At 39.3% G+C, this 22,543-nt stretch overlaps 1 protein-coding gene across 1 annotated transcript in view; it reads right to left on the bottom strand.

Moving 5' to 3' along the window:
* Nucleotides 1-22,543, bottom strand: part of LOC122800922 (AP-1 complex subunit sigma-3-like) — a 366,160-nt gene that overhangs the window by 33,344 nt on the left and 310,273 nt on the right. Inside the window, exon 4 of the mRNA XM_044070282.1 lies at nt 15,120-15,257. Coding sequence (XP_043926217.1) covers nt 15,120-15,257 — 138 coding nt within the window. The remainder of the gene's footprint in view (nt 1-15,119; nt 15,258-22,543) is intronic.

Here is a 22,543-nt window from a genome sequence, read left to right as displayed (position 1 = left end):
GTGTGCAAGAGACCAGATGGAAGGGGAGTAAGGCTAGGTGTATTGGAGGTGGTTTCAAATTGTTTTATCATGGTGTGGATGGGAGGAGAAATGGTGTAGGAGTTATCCTGAAGGAACAGTATGCTAAGAGTGTTTTGGAGGGGAAACGAGTGTCGGATAGAGTGATGTTTATGAAGCAGGAAATTGATGGTTTCGAATGTTGTTAGTGCATATGCTCCACGAGTTTGGTGTGTGATGGATGAGAAAGAAAAAAATTTGGAGCGAGTTGGATGAAGTGGTGATGACTGTACCCAAGGGTGAGAGAGTGGTGATTGGAGCAGATTTCAATGGGCATGTTGGTGAAGGTAACAGAGGGGATGAGGAAGTGATGGGTAGGTATGGTGTTAAAGGAATGCAGAAGGTCAGATGGTAGTGGATTTTATGAAAAGGATGGACATGGCTGTGGTGAATACGTAATTTAACAAGAGGGAGGAGCATAGGGTGACATACAAGAGTAGAGGAAGATGCACACAGGTGGATTATATCTTATGTAGGAGGGCCAGTTTGAAGGAGATTGGAGACTGTAAAGTGGTGGCTGGGGAAAGTGTAGTTAGGCAGCATAGGATGGTGGTTTGTAGGATGACATTGTTGATCAAGAAGAGGAGGAGGAGTGTGAGGGCAGCACCAAGGATCAAATGGTGGAAATTGAAAAAGGGTAATTGTGAGGTGGAGTTCAGGGATGAGTTAAGTCAGTTACTGGGTGGCAGTGAAGAGTTACCAAATAGTTGGGTAACTACAGCAGAGCTAGTAAGGGAGATGGCTAGAAAGGTGCTTGGTAGGACATCTGGACAGTGGAAGGACGACAAGGAGAAATGGTGGTGGAATGAGGAAGTACAGGAGAGTATACAGAGAAAGATGTTGGCAAAGAAGAAGTGGGATTGTCAGAGAGATGAAGAAAGTAGACAGGAGTATAAGGAGGTGAGGTGCATGGCAAAGAGAGAGGTGGTGAAGGCTAAGGATAAGGTGTATGAATAGTTGTATGAAAGGTTGGACACTAAGGGAGGGAGAAAATTACCTGTACCAATTGGCTAGACAGGGGGACCGAGCTAGGAAGGATGTGCAGCAGGTAAAGGTGATAAAGGATAATGAGGGAAACATACTCACAAGTGAGGAGAGTGTGTTGAGGAGATGGAAGGAGTACTTTGAGGGGTTGATGAATGAAGAGAATGAGAGGGAGAGAAGGTTGGATGATCTGGGGATAGTGAATCATGGAGTACAATGGATTAGCATGGAGGAAGTAAGGATAGCTATGAAGAGGATGAAGAATGGAAAGGCTGTTGGTTCAGATGACATACCTGTGGAAGCATGGAGGTGATTAGGTGAAATGGCAGTGGAGTTTTTAACCAGATTGTTTAATGAAATCTTGAAAAGTGAGAGGATGGCTGAGGAATGGAGAAAAAGTGTTTTGGTACCGATTTTTAAGAATAATGGTGATGTGCAGAGCTTGATCAGTCACAGCATGAAGTTATGGGAAAGAGTAGTGGAAGCTAGGTTAAGAAGGGGCATGATGATTAGTGATCAGCAGTATGGTTTCTTGCTGGGAAAGAGCACTACAGATGCAGTGTTTGCTCTGAGTGTTGAGGGTATAGTACAGAAAAGGTCAGAAGAAGTTGCATTGTGTTTTTGTAGACTTATAGAAAGCATATGACAGGGTGCCTAGAGAGGAGTTGTGGTATTGTATGAGGAAGTCGGGAGTGTCAGAGAAGTATTTAACAGTGGTACAGGATATGTACGAAGGTAGTGTGACAGTGGTGAGGTCTGCAGTGGGAGTGACAGATGTGTTTAAGGTGGAGGTGGGATTACATCAAGGATCAGCTCTGAGCCCTTTCTTATTTGCAATGATGATGGATAGGTTGACAGACGAGATCAGACAGGAGTCCCCATGGACTATGATGTTTGCAGATGACATTGTTATCTGTAGTGAGAGTAGGGAACAGGTGGAGGAGACTCTGAAGAGATGAAGATATGCTCTAGAGAGAAGAGGAATGAAGGTCAGCAGGACTAAGACAGAATATATGTGTGTGAATGACAGGAAGGATAGAGGAATGGTGAGGATGCAAGGAGTAGAGGTGGCGAAGGTGGATGAGTTTAAATACTTGGGATCAATAGTTCAGAGTAATGGTAAGTGTGGAAGAGAGGTGAAGAAGACAGTACAGGCAGGATGCAGTGGGTGGAGAAGAGTGTCAGGAGTGATTAGTGACAGACGAGTACCAGTAAGAGTGAAAGGGAAGGTCCACAAGAGGGTAGTGAGACCAGCTATGTTATATGGGTTGGAGACAATGTCATTGACAAAAAGGCAGGAGTTTGAGCTGGATGTGGAAAAGTTAAAGATGTTAAGATTTGCAATGGGTGTGATGAGGGTGGACAGGAACAGGAATAAGTATATTAGAGGGTCAGCCCAGGTTTGAAGGTTTGGAGACAAAGCCAGAGAGGCAAGATTATGTTGGTTTGGACATGTGCTGAGGAGGGATGCTGAGTATATTGGGAAAAAGATGCTAAGGATGAAGCTACCAGGTAACAGGAAAAGAGGAAGGCCTAAGATAAGGTTTATGGATGTGGTGAGACAGGACATGCAGGTGGTTGGTGTGGCAGAGCAAGATGCAGAGGAGAGGAAGAAATGGAAACAGATGATCCACTGTGGCGACCCCTAATGGGAACAGCCAAAAGAAGATGATGATGATGTATGAAAACTCAGTTTGAGCAAACTATGGTAACTTTCAATGTAGTCATATATTTGCAAATGCTGGACAATGAAGAAACACAGGGGAAGAAAAGGGATGTCTTTAAATTATGGTATTGTGGAAGAATACTTTGTATACCATGCCCCCCCCCAAAAAAAATCAATAAATATTGGAGAAAATAAAATCTAAATATCCCCTAGGAGTTCAGATGACAGGTCTTTAGCTTTCATACTTGAAATGTATCACACACAGAGAAAGATCATTAGAAAAATACATCATGCTTAACAATACTGAAGGTCAATATAAAAAAAGGAAGTCCCACAGTGAGAATTCATGCAATAACTACAATGATGGTTGTCTCTCTATCAGTGATTAGTCATCTGACTGAAGACAGACCAAAGTGAAGGACAATTATCCATGAAGTCACCTTGAACAGAAATCACCTCAATTGAATACCAAGAGCATTCTCTGTTATCAGTACTGCTCAGAGTGAAACAGAAATACACTGATTTTAACCATTTGGCAACCTATAGGTTTCGAATACTGAGTGTTCCAGTGACATTCTATATCCTCTGATTCATATAAAGGATGTCCATTGGTCTTCTACTCAATATTGCAGGCCTTGCCTGCTGGTCTGCCATCCCAAAATGCCTTTGTCCATGACTCTTTATACCGAATAACGATATTTTGTTTTTACTAAATACTAAATGAAATATTGGAATGCATGTGTTTCTAAAGGCTTATACATCAGAAGACTCCCAGAGCTAATTGAAAGGAGCTTTCTGGCACATCCGTCAGCAGAATAACTGTCCAAAGCACCTTAACCTTGTCAGATTGCATGCAAGTCAGGTTCCATTTAGAGATAGCACATGTCTCATTGATCAAAATATGTCCCAGTAGCCCTCTATATCTCAAGCTGAGAGTTAGGGAATTTACCACAATGTGATTCAGTGAATGGTATTTTTATTTACATGTTGCGTTTGGAACCAAGCTGATCTCTACATTAGCTGAAAAACCCTGACTGCATTTTTGCAGAGTGAATCATATTCTACAAGGTTGTCCTAATTCTTATGCATTTTCTCTTTAACGTGAATTTAAAGTTCTTGTCTTCCATCTTTAAATACTGGTTGTCATTCAAAACTGCTGCAAGAACTCTGTCTCCAGATTTAACTACTGCTACTAACTAACTTAAAATGGCAAAACTAATGGCATTCAAATATTCATAACTTACTCTATACATAGCAGGTGTTACAGAACTGGCGCAACTGTTAAAACTTCTTGCAAATATGAAACTAATCTTTCAAAGGTCTGCTAATTGCATATTATACATCTCCCATAACAGTAAACTTTTCATCAAAGCGTGAGGATTGGGTGAAGATAGGTGAAGGCTGCCAGCCTAGCCATACTTCTGTCATCTGTAAATATTGATGTAAACCACAGGCTTGTTGTCTTAAATGTTAAGATAGTGTTACAAGTGGAACTGGAAAGAAATGTAACAGTGCACTATACTGACCAAGGAAAGCATGTTGTGACCCTTTGATGTAAACATGGTTCTGGCTGATCTAGATGAAGGAATTCATGCTATTGTTTTAAGGCCAGAGTTAATGGCCAGAATTTGCTTGCATAAATGTCCTTTATTGCTCTGGTTTCTGCCCAGAGGTGAATAATGTAAATGTAGATTATGTTGGCCTGGAAATCCAGAGAAGTGTGAAGAATGATATAATGTAACCCAGGGAAGCACGAAGAATGATGTAATGTGAACCAGGAATGTGATTTTAAAAACAGACAGAATCAGAGAGCATTAAGCATTTTTGTCTTGACCATCCAACTCATCAGCACTGTCTTGCTCTATATGTAAGTTTATCTTAGACTTGTGTTTTCTCTTAGAAATAACTAGAAAGATTAGACTAAGTGTTTTCTGTGATGTCAGAACTGTACTACTGAATTATTTTAAGTATTTCTCTGAACTCTTGACTAGCACTGTGTAGTACAACATATTGTCTTGTTTTTTCACTATTTATTAAATATTTTTAAACCCTTTCAATTGTGGCTGTTTTTATAGAGATAATTTAAGCTCTTTAGAGTACTTGCATGCTTTTGGTAAAATTGTACAAAGCCACTTCAATAGCTTTAGCCCTGGGCTGTACTACAAATTGGATAATATTGCACAGTAATAAATGGACACCCTTTTAAGGGCCTTTGAGTAGCTGATAAATATGACTTTGTGGTGGCAATTGGTACTATTGTATAGTCAGGGAAAAAGGGGCACAACTGGAGAACCTGTGCCAGCCTTCCCAAGAAGTGTCTGTGTGGTTGTATAAACTCTTCTCAAAGTGTGTGTGTGTCATCTACTTGGGCAGGGACATGAAGCACTGGTTGGACAGAGAGTGTGCTGGAGGTTTTAGCTTGCCCACTAGGCTGAGATCTGGACCCTATAGCTGTGCCAGTGGGGAGTCTTATTGGGGGACCTGGAGAGCATGGGAGCGACCAGCCCCAGACTGACTGTGATCTCTGTGTGCTCTTAAGGGAAATTGCACTTTACTGTGTGTATTTGTTATCCTTTCCTCCTATATGAGACGCCCCCTCACTGGTGTTAGTGGTGAGGATTGAGGCTCCTTGATTGCTGGGCCAGGGCACGGGTGTCACACAAAGTACAACTAATTTTTTCTAGGACAACATCAGGTCACTCAAAGAAAGTCACAGGAATTACAAAGAGGCATGGCAGATCATTGGAAAACCTCCTGTTTTGAAATTACATTCCTATTTTTGAGCTTGATTTACCCATAGCATAATTTTACAAATAACTGTATGTAATTTAGAGGTATGTTCAAATTTTCAGGTTTGATTTACCCCCTTCCATAATTTTCCAAAATTCCCCCAATTTCCACATGAATTTGAAGTTGTTTGGTATACAGCAAATCAGACCTTATGTCCAATTTACTAGTGTCATCGATAATTTAAAGAAAGATGACCTATGTATTACATCTCCCTTTTCAGGATTAAAAAAATGATTTTCAAGTGATTGTTGCAATATTGTTATTTAAGCCTAAATATTTTGGATAGTCTTTTGAGTATTTAAGCCTACATATTTTGGATAGTCTTTTGAGTTTTGTGTCATTTTATTCCACTCATTTTTTTAAAACTTGTTTCCAAGTTTTTCTTCCATCCTACAAGAGGAGGGAGGAGCAGCATACTTTTCATTTTGAAAATGTATGCAACAAAAATGCCTGATTTGTGGCTGAAGGAGTGCACTTTTCAAGACCATGTGCAACTATTTTTATGTCTGCAGGTTAAAAGTTAAAAACTGCGGTATCAAGTTGGGTCTTGTTTCTAAATAGAATTTTCCAGTTGGTGTTGTGAAATAGCATCTGTTAAGTTTCATGGCTGAGTTTTCTTGCTTGATAGACCAATGAGGTGCATATGGCAGGATCTAACTTTGCGACTGAAATCTTCAGGAAAGATTGTGGTTGCTGGAATGACATGTACTGCTGAACTGGAGCCTTAATTTTCTCAGGTATGTGCAACTGTTAATTGTGGGACGTTTTTGTTTCCCTTACTCTTAGGTTTACTCTTTTCCCTTTTCAGCTGAGAGTAGATATTACAGGGTTAGATTTGTTTAGATTCAGGCTTAGTCTGCAGCCATTTTGTGTGATTTTCTGTTGAGCTGATAGGAATATTTTTATATTCATTATTAGTTAATATTTGTCTATTTTTTTATGTGGGCATGTGTCTGTAGGTTAGTTTATGCTTTATGGATTTCTGCTAGAAGTCTGAGTATTTATTTATATTGTATTTCTTTGTATTATGATAATGTTAACTTTTTTAGAGTATACAGCGTTATAGAAGACTTTGATTTAAACAGTATTTCTGGTCATTACTCTAGTATGGAACTTTATTGTTACTAATTATGCTGACCTGTTGATGATATCGCCAGATTAGTAAAGTCATAATGAAGGAATTAATGAAATGAAAACAGTGACTTCAACTATAGATGGTAACACCAACAGTTATCAGCGGACCCAAAAAAAACTACTTTAGTCATAATTCTAAACACAGCATATATAATATAATGCAGGAATCCTGTAATAGTCTGTTATCATTTTTAGCAACTCCGCAAGTTGCATGTGTAGAAAAATGCATACATATATGGAAATATAGATGATCCTATGACACTTCACTGGTGAGGCCTTTAATTGGAATTAATTCAATAAAAAAATATGATTATGTTCTGATAAAGAAAAAAAAAGATAAAAATCAATGCTTTTGCAGGGAATAACCCCTTTACAATGCCGTATCATACATTTCTAAATATAAAGTCTCTGACGTGACACAACAGTTAAAAAATACTAAAACTATGCAGTTGCACATGACCACAATCTCAACATAGTTAAATCACAGGATCATAGGAGATTTCTAGTCTATCGACCCAGAGGTAATTTTCAGCCTAGCTGTTTCATACCATGAAAATGCTAGTCAATACCCAAGATTGCATTTAGTGATGACTGTCCATGTCCAGGAGGGTTGTGGGTACTATCCCTGGTAAGAATTTACTGGGACCCATCCACTTGTCCGGGTTCCTCTTGAACAGTGTAATAGAGGTATTTTGTTTCACATGAATTGGTAGCCTGTTCCAAAGATGCAGCAGTTCCTGGGAGATAAATCTGTCCCTCCAGCATGTCCTATTTAAGTTGCAGGCCATATTTATGTCCCTGGAATGGGTAGCCATAGTCCCGTTTGATTTACGGATATGCAGCAAGTTTATTAGGTTTGGAACTTGGATTACTCTGTAGGCCAGGGATAAGTCTCCCCTTAGAAGTCTAATGACAGGGATTTTAGTCAGTCTGTATAAGGCACAAGCTAGAACCCCTTAATCTTCTTTGTTAGAAACCTTTGAGTTCTCTCCAGTTGCTTTTTTTTATGGTACATGCCGAACGGGGCATTATACTTAATTATGGGATGGATTAGTGCCGAGTATAGAGGGGTTATAACCTCTTTTGCTCTCAACATGATGCCTTTACTCATCAAGTGTGCTACACAGAAAGCCTTCCTTACTACAGTAGACACATGGTGGTCGAAGTGAAGGTTGCAGTCAATTTGTGATCCCAGCTCCTCACCACTTCATGGGTACTTAGGGTATTGTTGTTGACTCGATAGTGTGAAGAAACACTGCTTGTGCTGAAGGGAATGATGATGCATTTCTTTGCATTCAGTTTGAGACAGTGACTAATACAGCAGTCATTGGTCTGTGTAAGCCCTCCTGGAGTACACAGAATCATCAGTGGATTCAATGATTGCACCTAGTTTGCAGTCGTCTGCAGACGTGGTTAGCCACAACACCTTAGTTTTGACCTGAACTTCTGAGAAGTATCAATCGGCCCAGCACTAAAGAACCCAAATCAAAGAAACACAAGACTAAAGCTTTTGTAGGGAGCCAACTACTTGCCTGTGTGAGGTTACACCATCACCATATTCCCACATCTCCACGTACACTGCATATAAGATCACACATCAGTGATAATAAGCTGAACTCACATAAAACCAACTTTGACTAGTGGGTTCTTAAACATATGGGGTAAATCTATATATGAATTCAGTGAACTTTCAAACAAATTAAGTCTGGACACAAAAGTCTGTGTGTAGTGCAGGTTTATTTACAATGACTACAGCAACTTAAAAAATCCAATCTTTTCCTTAAAGAAAACAGCAACATGTAAAAAGTCTGTCCTGACAACACTATATTAGCCTCTCCTACCAGGGCTTGGCTGTCTCAGGACTCTCTCAGGCTGCAATTTCTGAATTCCTGAATAGAATGCATCCAGTCTCTCTTAAGTCTTGCAAGTAACTTTCTTTTTTGGTAAGAAAAAACACACATATTCCACTATTCCAAGCATGGATTCCCTCTGAACACAGAGTTTAACTTCTCACTGGCTAATGGTGCTAAAGCCATCTTTTTATATACCATAACTGACTGATTGGTACTTGAGAAGCAATCAAGTGAGATCCTATGAAATCATGTCTGCCTAGTACATGGACATGTCTGTCTACCTTAAAAAACAATTGTATTCTTATTGCCTTACATATAGGAAAAATACAGTACTTGTCCACTCATATTTTTACAAGATTGTACCACTACTCATGCCTAGTTAAGCATCTTATTTAGCAAAATCCAACATGTTATGCTATATATGTGTGTATATAGATAGACAGATATATACAAAATTATATAAAACCATCTTATTTGGCTAAATCCACTGCATTATGCAACACTGCAACTATATAACTGTGTGTGTGTGTGTGTGTGTGTGTGTGTGTGTGTGTGTGTGTGTGTGTGTGTGTGTGTGTGTGTGTGTGTGTGTAATATTATATAATTCCCCTTCACAAGATCGAATGGATGGAAGCTCGAAATTCATAAGCGCGAGACCAGAATCTCGAACTTCCATTCACTCAAAATTGTGAATGGGAGCCTTAGGTTTAAAAAAAATAAAAAGTTAACTTACCTTATTGCAGGGGGTCAGGTCCCCCTGTACCCTAGCAGTTTAAATGTGAATGTGCCGTGACCGCACTATAGCAGAGGAATGGAAAATCTTCCGTTTTGTGCTTACGAGTACAACGCGGAATGGGAGATTTCCCTTTCCTTCACTATAGTGCGATCTCTGAGTAGGTACATTTAAGTAGGGGGGTGTGGGGGGTGCAGGGGGCAAAGCCCCCCTGCAAAAACATTTGAAAGGTGTTAATTTTTTTTTTGTCCCTTTCATATGCTTATGTATAATATGCACACAGTGTGTGTGCACACATCTGTGGCTGCATTCATTTGCTCGCATGGACTACCTAACTTATTCCTGTATTTACAACAATGTTATACACTGTCTCACAGCAGAGAATTCTAACCTTAAGATATCCAGTTTTACAAACTAAAAATTATTGAACAGTGACCTGTAACACTACTGCAATAATAACTTTGTCCCCTTGTATAGGAATAGATATCTATGAAATGTTAACATGGCAAGATCACCGATGGCTCCTAAGAAAGGATCAAATATTGTTGGTGAAATTAAATATAAGAGTGTAGGGATAAATGTAAGCAAGCATTAGGTTTTCAATGTTTTTAGCATAATGCATGTATGACTAAAAAGTTATGAACTTCTTGTTTTAGCCTTCACAGATGATTCTATTAGTACTCCAATGATAATGCACAACAGTGTAATGCAGACATGCATACATGGAATTAGACAGCAAACAAACCTAGTAATGCAAAGTTTAGAGCTGAGTTTTTACATGCAAACTTAGAAAAATTAAATCCAATGGTTTACCCAATATTTCTTTCTCACTAATTAGGAACAGTGTGTGCAAATTTTAAGCTCCTTCCTTGGCTAACCAATGACACCAAACTACTACCGAAGCTCAGAGATAGAGCCTAGTCAGCTTACTATGCATCCAAAGACAAAGTTGACCTCTTAACTTCTCAGCAACTAAGAAATCTAGCAAAGAAACAAATCAAAAAAGACAAACAAATGTACTTCCAATCCTGTCAACAGAAACACCAAAACAACCCCCAAAAATTCTGGCAATCCATCAACTATCTCCTCAGCCCCGGACATACCCCAACCCCACCCGCAGCCACCTCAAACCACTCGGACCCTATTGCAAATCAATTCAGCTCTCACTTTATAAACACTATCACTTCCCTGACAGACAACCAGCCCACTCAGCCACTTACTGTGCCCACCCCTTCCCCAGCAAATCCCAACCCCTTCACTTTCACACCCATACAAACTAATTACATAAAGACTCTCATAACCAAACAAACTCTGCTGTCTTGCTGCTGAAAAACTTCCAAATGAATTTCTAAAAATTGCCACTCCTTCTATTGCCTACCCCACATCTATTTGATTAATTGCTCTATAACAGAACAATATGCCCCACCTCTCTGGAAAATATCACATATTATTCTCCTACACAAAGGCGGACCCTCCAAAAAACTAACTTTCACCCCATAGCCATCCTTTCCCCCCTTGCAAAAATCCACAAGCTCATAAACCATTTCCTTAGTAATAATCTATTTTCTAGTTCTCAACACAGTTTTAGACCTAAACATAGTACCAGCATTGTCTTACTAACTTTTACTGACACCATTTATCATCTCATGAATGAGATCCAGCTTGTCTCATCCATCTTTCTTGATATGTCCAAAGTCTTTGACACAGTATCCCACCAGCTACTACTAAATAAACTCTCTTCCTATGGCTCAGTTCATCATCCCTAACCTGGTTCCTTAACTATCTTTCCAGTAGACAACAAGCAACCAAATGGGAACACTCTTTTTCCCCCCAACTCTCCATCTCCATGGGTGTACCCCAAGGTTCTATACTTGGTCCTCTCCTTTTATCATATTTACAAACAACCTCAGTTCTGCTACCCAGCTAGCCTCCATAGTACAGTACGCCAATGATGCTACACTGCTCCACCCCCACACCCCAGGAACTTCAATTAAAATGCAAACTTCTTTTCAGGACATTGAAAAATACCTCTCTGAACACCAACTCATACTAAACCCCAACAAAAGTAAGATAATAGTTTTCAAAAACAAAAAACACAAACCTTGCCAGTCCCCTCTCAAAACCTTCTCCTCAAATGGAACAGAGATAGTACCCACTAATCAGACTAAATTTTTAGGTATTACTATCAATGATAATCTAAAATTTGATAAACATATTGCTCTGACAATCAAAAAAGTCCACATCAAACTTGGCACCCTATACAGGGCCAAACCATACCTAACTCAAAGTGCCAGGCTGGCCACTGCTCAGTCACACCTGCAATCCACCCTCCTGTATGGTTCTCTTATATTCACAAACCTGTGAAAGACTGACCTCAACAACCTAGAATTACATTACAATAAAATTACCAAATATGCCACTAATCATCCACACAGATCTCAACACTGCTCAGTTCTCTCGCAGCTAAACTGGCTAGAGCTCCCCAACCTTTTATCACTCAACTAACCCTAGCCCACAAAACAGTCTATCAACCAAACAACTGCTCTGCTATTTCCAACTTAGTCCAACCTAGTACTAATCTCAGATCATTCAGATCTTCTAACAAACTTATGCCAAAGGTTATCCACTCCCACAACTTTCATGGTGGCTCCCTCTTGTCTCACAAAATAGCCAAATTCTGTAACACTCTTCCTGAGACCATAGCAAAAATACTAACCACCATGAGTTCAAACTACTCCTAAAGGACTACCTCGTTAGTCATTGGCTATGATCTTGCCATACTCCAAGTTAATTCCTTCCCAATTTCCTTACTTTAACCCTCCTTTTTGCTCCGTCCAACTACACGCTAATTCCTTCCTTCTAGCAATTCCCTACTCCCCACTTCATCCCTAAGCTAAATTTCTTATTTTTCATCTCTATGCAGAATTTCTCATTTTTCTACCACTCAGTTTGCTGAATTTCCTATTTTTTCTGCTACTCACACATGTGTTCATATGAACTATGCTTATAACTGTTCCAGCATTTGCAATTTTTGTCTCAGAGCGCAATTTATGTTTCTCTGTATATTTGAACCCTTTATTTCTATTTGTTTTGGTATATATTACTATTGTTGGTATTGTACTGTTGTGGAGCTTTTCTCCCCAAATGTCCACTGAAAACAGGCTCCTGGCCCAGTTGGACACTACCCGGTTATGTAATGAGTAAATAAAAAACATCTAAAAGCTAAGCACGAACCCCCCCCCCAAAAAAAAAAAAATAATAAAAAAATGTAATAAAAAAAGCTTTTATCACTCAAACTGGATTTTACTAGAAATATATACTCATAAGGATAGCTGAAGAAATTTTGCAGGCTATAACGTCTGCATGAAGTCATATGTGCTGGACTGTGAAAAAGTGAAGACATGCATGACACACTGTGGGTTGTGTATAGTGTAGAGGATTACAATCAGGACTTTGACTGTAGCAAGTATATTATTCGTTCCAGACATGGATGCCGAAAAATTCATCTCAAGAGTGATGCTTGAGAGGTGAATCCTGGCATCCATGTCAATTACACAGAATATAATCAAAGATCCAATCATAATTCTTTGCAGTACTTGGAGATTTATCTGCTCCTAGTTAGTCAAAAGTAAGATTAAAAAAAAATTGCATTGTGTTGTGCCAGTTTTTAAAGCAGTGGGGAAGTGGTTGACATTGTTATATATTCTCTAACAGAAGCAGTTTAATTCAAAATACTGAGTGTACTTTTGAAGACAGCAGGCAGAAATGGGAGTGAAATAGAAGCTATTTCATGCCCTGCTACTGGTGCGGTTTACTGGTCATCTCTATCTACATTAGTGCAGACTTGATGTTAACTATGCATAGGGGGTGCTGGACAATTATTAAGAACCTTTCTTTCATTAAAGGTCAGGTCTCATGCTACAGTAGACCTGAACCAGCATATCATTTAACTGAAAATGGGGCACAGTCATGACACATCTTGCACCACACAGTTATTACCACGCACACAGCATACTACAAGGCTTGCATAACACATAGTGGGTTATGCACAATACAGCTATTGCTGCACACACAGCATCTTTTGAGACATGCACGTCAGCATAATACAAATCATATATTACATCTGGAAAGACTTGATGTGTATATAATGCATGTTGGGTTGTATACAACACAAACAGTGCTACACAAAAAGACTGTTCAACATCTGATGTAATATTCTCAGATACCAACAGGAAGCATTTTAGAGAAGCATTTTAAATATTGACAGCACTTTAATACCACTATCAACTTTAGGAATGCACACACATATTCTGGGGCTTCCAAAGCTTACAAAATATGGATTTCTAGAAATAAAATAGTGCACTGGGAAGCAGATTTCAGGCTTGGGCATATATTAACACCTGCACCTTTAACTGATGCACTCTATCATGTGTTTAATGCAGTTATGAAATTAAAATCTGCATAGTTATAATAATATGCAACAAACAGTGTGGGAGAAGTGTTACATATTCCAGGGTATTTTCATGTAAGCTAATCCCTTGTCTAAGCTAAATATGGGTTAAATAATGTTCTTTTTTTTGGGTATACTTTATTTGTGCTTAGTTTCTGTTTCCACAAATCAATATTTTGAAAGCTTTGGAAGCCTCAGAATGTGTGTGTGTGTGTGTGTGTGTGTGTGTGTGTGTGTGTGTGTGTGTGTGTGTGTGTGTGTGTGTGTGTGCGCGCGCGTGCACATTCTTGAAGTTGATAGTGGTATTAAAATATTGCCAATACTTAAAAAGCTTTTCTAAAATGTTTTTTGTTTATATATTAGAATATTATATGAGGTGTTATTTGCTGCTGTTTAACATTTTATCAGTTAAGAATAATTTCACTTTAATATCTTAAAGTTACTGTACTGCATCATGTTTTATGTCTGAGCTGTGCAACAGCTGTTCACAATTTCAAGAGACAGGGGTCCTGTACACAGCTTGCATTGAAACACAGACGGCAGATGTTGTGAACCAACACTGTTATGATGAAGTAGATGTTCAGGTAAATGCCAAGCTTTAAAATAAACCTCTGAACCTAAGGAATCACCTCCCAGTGTCACTTCTGCTAGTGAAAATTGAAATGCCCCACCAAAGCAGCTTCAGCTAAAAAACATAATTTCAACATGACAAATAATGCTCTGAAGCATCACAGACATCTGCAGGTCTGGTGTACACAAACTGGTCAGTGGTAAGCAGAAATGCTATGTCACTCTGTTGTTTACATCAGTATATTACAGGGACACAGTGCATGTAAGGCTGCTCTCTGTTGCTTTTCAGCTGTTAGACTGCAGTTTGAAAAGTTTAAATTGAATTTTACAGTTTTTAGGATGTACTTTTTCTCTTGCAATTACTTGGCCATACATTCCTGGTATTTCTTATTCTATGTGTATTTAATAACATTCAATGCCTTTTATTCAGAGAGCTGCGGTGGTGCAGCGGTAGCGTTGTTGCCTCACAGCAAGAGGTTCTCCTGTCCGATTCTCGGCTGGAGTGCCTTCTGTGTGAAGTCTGCATGTCCTCCCCGCGGTCGAGTGGCGTTCAAAAGACATGCATGAATGGGCATGCCTTCGTTGAAGGTTGGGCGTCGGGCTGGCAACTCAGCACCATAAAAAAAAATCTACTGCCAATCGTTAGCGGACCGGAGTTCCACTGTGGCGACCCCTAACCAGGAAAAGCCGAAAAGACAAACAAACAATGCCTTTTATTCAGAGAAAGCATGCACTGATTAGCCTGTGTAAACATTTAAATTAAACTAAGTTGGCGTGTCTGACTTCAAATGTTTTATATTGACAGTATCCTGGTCATAAGTAAGAACAGTAACTAGACATAAAACATTAGTATTATAAATGTAACATTTTGTATTCACCTACCTCTTGTAACATATCGGATTCCTCCATGGCTTTTGCTACTGATTGCTTTGAGGTTTCCTGAATTTCTCCACCAATTAGAAACTCATCCAACATAAAGTAAGCCTTTTCAAAATTAAAAATAATATCCAGTTCACAAACCTAGGTAAAGATAGTGAAAAGAAACAAATATTTTATTTACAGAAACCAACTGTAAAGTATATGTTACATAGCTAGTACTAAGAACAACTGGCAGCCTAGGCCCTAATATTGTTTACCAACATTTGAATAACTATTTAAATAAAGTATTAAAAAAGGGATGCTATATTATATCTCTTCCTACTATGCTAACACCCCAGAATCAGTCTAAATTATTAATATTGTTTTCAAAGTTGTTCTGTCCCACAGTAACCTGATGGGACTAACATACTGATGTGATTTTATTTTCAGTAAACACTCTTCTGCAAGTGTGCACTCTCTCCACACAAATATGACATGTTATTGGAATGTATTTTATTTGTGGCTGTCATTTCCTTTCTTTCAGAATGAAACAATGATAAATTAATGTTTAAAAGAAAGAGATGTGGTATATTTTAAAGTGCCTCCCTTTGATCTGTAATCTTCACAAAGATTTGTATATGCCCTGCATTGATGGAGCTACTTAACAAATTGAAAACAATATGATTAGTTAAACTACAAGAACTCTGTTTGCACTTGATCTGTCATTATGTTTGTTAGACTTGATAACCTTCCTATTTTTCAGGCTTCAGCTACTTAATAAACTCTGGCTGCCAAATCACATATAGCTGGGTTATGGGTTCAGGGAGTATATTTCCTTTACAAAGGACTGCTTTCAGAGCCCTTGATGGAATAAAAATTTGAATAACTTCACTTCCCAGGCAGTCTTAGTATTTGTATGAACTCTTGCACCAGAAAAAAATGTAGGGGTACAGATATCTTGCATGGAATGTATCATTGGACAGACTGGTAGCCCAACATAATGCATCAGAGATACTTCAAGTGCAGCAAACATTGGGTAAGACAGCGATTCAGGTTGTTGTCTGCTATAGGTCCCCAACTATGTCCAAAAACTCACACTCCACATTCCTATGTACCCTGGAGAATATTAGGGTCCAACCAAACACTCTCATACTGGGTGACTTCAACTACCCCTCCATTAACTGGGAAAACTACTTATGTACCAATACACTTGCCCAACGTTTCCTGGAATTCATTAATTCCAATGCCCTGGACCAGTTAATTCTTACCCCCACTAGAGGTAGCAACATATTTTACCTAGTCATTAGTAACATGGATGACTGTTGCTCTACACCAGTAGTCAAATCCTCCCTGGTTAGATCTGACCACAAACTAATCACCCTGGAAATCCACATTCCTGAAACCCCCACCACCCCCCCACCCACTCGCAAAGGTAACCACCATGAAAAATGTCTCCAAAGCTAACTTTAGGCTCCTAAAAACAAAGGTGGCTAACTTCACGGCACCCATGCAAATGCAGAATAGTTGCATCACCACCGAATCATACACCAATGCACTGTACAAACACATACACAAATGCATGGATCTCGCTAGAACCAAGACACTTTCCTCCAAAAGAAGGAAGCCAATCTAGTGGTCCCCTGCCATAAACAAACTCTACAACAGAAGGAGGAAACTGATGCAGAATAAGGTGAAGTTCCAAGACTGGAAAAACTCCCTTACAAAAAGTTGAGATCTCTCATCAAATCTTTTAAAGCTAACTATGAAAACAGTATTGCAGCAGATAGCAAAGGCAACCACAATGCCTTCTATAGTTATGTAAAGAATCTCTACGGCAATACCCAGATTTGCACTGAGCTACTGCACAATGGTACCTCCTATACAGAGCCAACAGATATTGGCAATATACTGTCCAACAGATTAAGTGCCAACTTCACCACCACCCCCCCCCCAAAGGACCAATCACAATACCAGTAGATTGCCAGACACTCAGTATTACTGCTGCACAGGTTAAAACAGCACTGTCCAAGGCCAAGAATACAACTTCTGTGGGACCTGACAATATACCTACATGTACTACAGAGTGAACTGGGACTTCACCTGTGTGCCCTATTCAATCACAGCCTCATCTCAGGCTTTGTCCCTTCCGAATAGCGCACTGCTATAGTCATCCCTCTCCACAAAGGAGGATCAACTACAGACCCTGGGAACTATTGCCCCATTAGCCTGACAAGCCTGATATGCAAAGCTATGGAACACATCATCATGCACCTAATAAACAAGGATATAGGGAATCTCCAAACTCTGGATCTCACACAGTTTGGTTTTGTGAAGGGCAGATCATGCCTGCTCAACTTGGTCGACTTCTTTAAGTCAGTCGACAGAGCTGTGGATGAAGTCAAGGTGGTTCATACAGCCTACCTTGATCTTGCCAAGGCCTTTGATACCATTCCCCACTCAGGAATCATAGGAAAACTCACTAAGCTAGGCATCAACCCCTATATCACTAGGTGGGTTGCAAACTGGCTCACAGATAGAACCCACAGTGTGAAAGCAGCTGACTCCAAGTCAGACTGCTGACCATTCACGAGTGGAGTCTCACAGGGATCAGTCCTGGGTTCTCTCCTGTTTGGTAAGTCCAGGCTAAAACTAAGGGACTCTGGCTGACAAAGTTCACAAACAATTGCAAGTTTGGAGCCATTATTAACTCAAATGATGATGACATCCTACAGAAAGGCCTCACTGAGACTAACGACTGGTGTCAGAACCATGGCCTTAAGCTCAATGCCAAAAAATGTGTCGTCATCCCCTTTGGGAAAAACCCAGTTCCCATGAATTACCACATCCATGGTAGTCCACTGAACATGGAAGGCATTATAAGAGATCTGGGAACACAGGTTGACAGCAACCTCTCTTTTGACCACCACATTGCCACTGTGGTCAGAAAGTCTTTCCATGTGGCACATCTCATTACTATGGGTTTTGTATCCATGAAGAAAGAGGTCATTGTCTCCCTCTACTCTTCCCTCATTAGGCCAATCATCAAGTACAATGCCTCATTTGGCATGTACCTCACTAGACACCTGCAACAACTGGAGAGGCCACAAAAGTACCTCACAAAGAGGATGCTAGGCCTTAAACACTTGTCTTTTATGGACAGACTCAAAAAACTCCAACTATTCTCTGTCTCATATCGCCTACTTAGAGGCAATCTCTGCTTGACTTACAAAGCCATGTCTGACCCAGCTCTGTTAGAAATGCTACATCTAAAGAAATCCCAATCCCACCACACCGCATGCTCCAGAGACCTCAACCTCATTACCTCAATCAACAGAACGTGCTGGAGGGACAGGTTCATAACCCAGAGGCTGCCCATGCTATGGAATAGACTTCCCATACATGTCAAACAGAGCACCTCATTGGCCCTCTTCAAGATAAATCTTGATGAGTGGATGGGAAATAGAAAATTCACCCCAGGGATCACTCCAGTGACTCTACTCGACAGAGGCACTGGGCACTAAGATTGGGTGGCACGATGCCAGGGTAATCCTATGGGCTAGGCTTGTAAAGGCTCCAGGGCCATTAGCCTAGTACACACCTATGAACCTATGAAATTAGTAAAATATCTTGGGAACCAATAAGACAAATTCCCAAAAGAAGTTACAGACAGGTTTCATGCAAACCTAGCAAGGTGAACAATGGCAGTACGAATAGCACAGAAAAGTCAAATAAAGGGATAAAAGCACTTTCCTTACAGGATGATGTCTAAAAATCATTAGGAAGAGATGAAACAGACTGTTACATCAGGAAAAAACTTTTCACTTCTGGCCAGTTTAGGCTGTCTACAAGAAACTATTTCTACCATTTGCCTTGTGTTAATGACTGGGCAGGTGACACTCCCTTAAAGCAATATGTCAAACTAATTATAGATCTCACAGTAATCAAATCCATTCAATCATTACAAAATATGGTAAGGTGTAAAGGTATATCAAATCATTGTTATTTTAAGAATGATATAAATAAATCATAGGCTGGAAGAAAGTAGACCATAGTAAATAAAGCGGGATACAGACATATGAAGGCATTATGTGAAGTAGCTGGAGACTGTATACGTCTACTGACATTCATGTACTAGAGTAGCCTTTGTTCATTGAATATAGCAGAAACATCTGGAAAATAGTCTGGTAACATGGGATACATTTCTCACACTTAATCATTCATGTGGTAACAACCACCGGATCCAAGAAAATTGATTATAACCTGGAGCACAAAATGTTTGAAGATTTACTCAAAAGTTTCTAGAAAGATGAAGGAAATACTGCAAGTTTTTTTGATACACAGGGATATGTACTACTACTGCATTATGTTTCAAAGTGTGAATTCTAATTACACATTTAGAACACAATATACTAAGAAAAATAACTGAACTTTGGCAATACCAAAGTATTTTCCTTTTGTTTAAATACTGCTGTTAAAAGCCCCCCACATACCTTGCACCTTAGCCAGGGTAAAGAAAACTTTTCTGGTATTTTATATCTACTGTACCAAATAAATAATTTAATTAACTTGTGCATTTCTTGCAACCAATATTTAGAACCAATAACTTAAATTTGTCCAAATACATAAACATCTTTGTGCAACCCATTAATTTAATCATGATCACTCTGCCAAACAAAATGCAGCCGTCTGCCAATGTGAATATTACCAAATAAATCATTACTGAATTGTTTTGGAGTGAAGTCAATCATATCAGCAGGACTAGGGTGCAATTTATTGCCAAGATAGTGTGGGTGAGGATGTGCACAAATTAAAGGGAGACTGGTTAATGGTTCTAAACACATCACTCACTATTTGATTAAAGGGGAAATATTTCAGTTATTTTTCTTTTAAACCAAAGTGCTTTATGAGTCTGATAAATTTCTGGGATGTATGACATTTGACAGCTATCTGTAAATGTTAAAACCCTAGTTTTAATGCCATACATCTTCCATCCATGCAGGATATATGGATTCCTAATCAATTGGAAAGTGTAAAGTTGTGATAAGGACCATATACATGGCAGAGAGACTGTGTAATACTTGTTAATACTCTGGAAATTGTAGACAGCTTTTCAGGCTATATGCTATCACTTTGGTCTGAAGAAACCCCATTTGGTACTGGGTGAGTGAGACATACTCTCCCCTAATGAAGTCAAAGACCTTTTCAGTCTAGACATATGGCAGATATGGGGTAACAATCATCTTAAGCCTGCATATATAATATGAAGACCCACAGGTGGTCCATGTTGAAATGGCCTTTAGCCCAGCTCTGGCAGGATTTGGCAAGGAGCTTAATTAGAAGGAGTGATTGTAGGGGACTAGGATTTTAGTATAGAATCTGACTTCTGTGCTGATTGAAGAGTTGTTATAATTCCCTATGGATAGGTACTTACCTTGTTTCAATATCACTATAATTTTAGGCTGTCTTGACAAAAAGGAGTGTGTTCTAGTGGAAAAGATGTTATGAAAGAGTTCCTTCATCGAGATAGCCAAGGAAACTAGCAGCAACTTGCAGAGTTTAGAAATGAGCCCATCTAGACCTTATGCTTTACCACTCTAGGTTGCCCTTACCACTTTACATACCTCTTTTTCAGTGATAGGTTCCATTAATCTTGTTTTGGCAATGGATGACAAGGATGTCATATCTAAGGAGGAAGATGCCAAATGCAGTGAGACTTGCACTCAGCTTTGAACTTATCAAAGCTTACCCCTAAGGAATCTGTTAATGGACCATACTCAGTGTTAACAGATGGTAACATGAGTCTAGCCTCTTGATGTTTTAACCTGGAAATTATGTAGATTAACAGGTTTGTCCCCTGCTGTCCATGCTAATAGTGATTTTTTTTTTATGTTTCAGAAAAGCCCTAGCTTGTAAGGTAGCTGAAAGATTAACTCTGGCCCTTTTGAACTCAGAAATTACTTTTCTGTTTCTGAAACTTCACCCTGCATTTCCTAAACTACTCCTCAGCTACTTCCTCTAGAATCACCATTGTCTTATACTCGTTACTCACATATCCTGTCTTCTCTGCAATATTAATATACTTCAAATTTCATCTGTAAGATTTTCCACCATGAAAAGGCATGCACTGGATTCTATTGTTTTTTTACTGATAGATGATTTCCAATAAACAGACTAAATTCAGGGTCATTAGCTACTATAGGGCCAGGTACCACTCCTTGATATCATCAGTGGGGGAGGGGTACCATAAGGGTAGAGTTTAACCAAAGCCCTCATGTTTGGATAATGTGCATGGTCTGATGTCCAGCACTTAAAACTGCTGCTGCTACAAATGAGGATGAAAGTAGAGAACCATTTAGCTTACTAAAGAGCAACTGCCTAGGGTAAAACATGTGAATCTTGGATTTCTACCTTTAAATTATTCCCAGGAGATCAATTTCCACAACCTCTAAGCATTCATTCAGGCCTCCTTGATAGTTGATATGCTTGTCAAACCTGGGGAAGGATAAGTCTAACAGGGAAACTGGCATCAAACTAATGTTGACTCCCAGTACTATCAGGGCAAATTTGAAGTTGAAAAATGAGTATGTCATTGCTAGGGCCATAGACAGTGCTTAAAACGAAATGCCCTTGTGATGTGTTAAACCTTCAGCATCCCCCCGAATCTTTGTTTTTCCTCCTCAGTACTGACCATTATAGTCTAAGATTAATAACCAATGCCACACCCCTCTTGAAAGATTTAATAATACAAACTATTGAAGATTTAATAATACAGTTTGATAGACAACTTTTGTATTCCCTAGCTATTTTTACTTGTTACAAAGAAAAAAAATGCATTAATTTGTAATAACTTTATAAGCAGCTGGGAAGCATTCCTTTTGGATTTAGAGTTCAAACCTGTGATGTTTGAATCCAAAAATGATTCAGTATACATTAGCGGTCTTGCCAAAATTCATAGGTAAAACTGAAAACAAAAATATAACGGATCTAACTAGAATAGGTCAAAGGCATACTAGCATATTGCATTCCAACACTAGCTGCAGAATTCCTAAACAATGCCAAGGTGTTGAGTAAAGACACAACAGTTACTATGGACTGGCAATGTCAAAATGAGTGCATGAAGCTGTATGAAAACAAAGGCGGTACCAGTGCGTTGCATGTAGAGTATGTTAGCACACAGTCACAACAACGTCCTCCACACAAGCATTAGTTAAAACCAGATGAAGACCTTGCCTTGCTCCGGGGGTAAAGGAAACAGCATCCCAGTAACATAGTCCCATGTTCTTGATGGCTGTCCTTTTGCCAGTTTCCTTTACTGGAATGGTCCTAACCTCTCCAGCTCACTGATCCGGAAAAGAAGTGCATTGTCTTTGTGTTTCAGCTGACTCAGTTTAGGAAGGATCATCTAAGGTGGACAGGAGTGTCACCTCAGATATATCAATACTATGGGG

Source organism: Protopterus annectens, chromosome 4.part1 (assembly GCF_019279795.1).
Source record: "Protopterus annectens isolate FY-2018-M chromosome 4.part1, PAN1.0, whole genome shotgun sequence".
Lineage (NCBI taxonomy): Eukaryota > Metazoa > Chordata > Ceratodontiformes > Protopteridae > Protopterus > Protopterus annectens.
The sequence above is the reverse complement of the archived record's forward strand: the minus strand, read 5'-3'. Positions and strand labels throughout refer to the sequence as shown.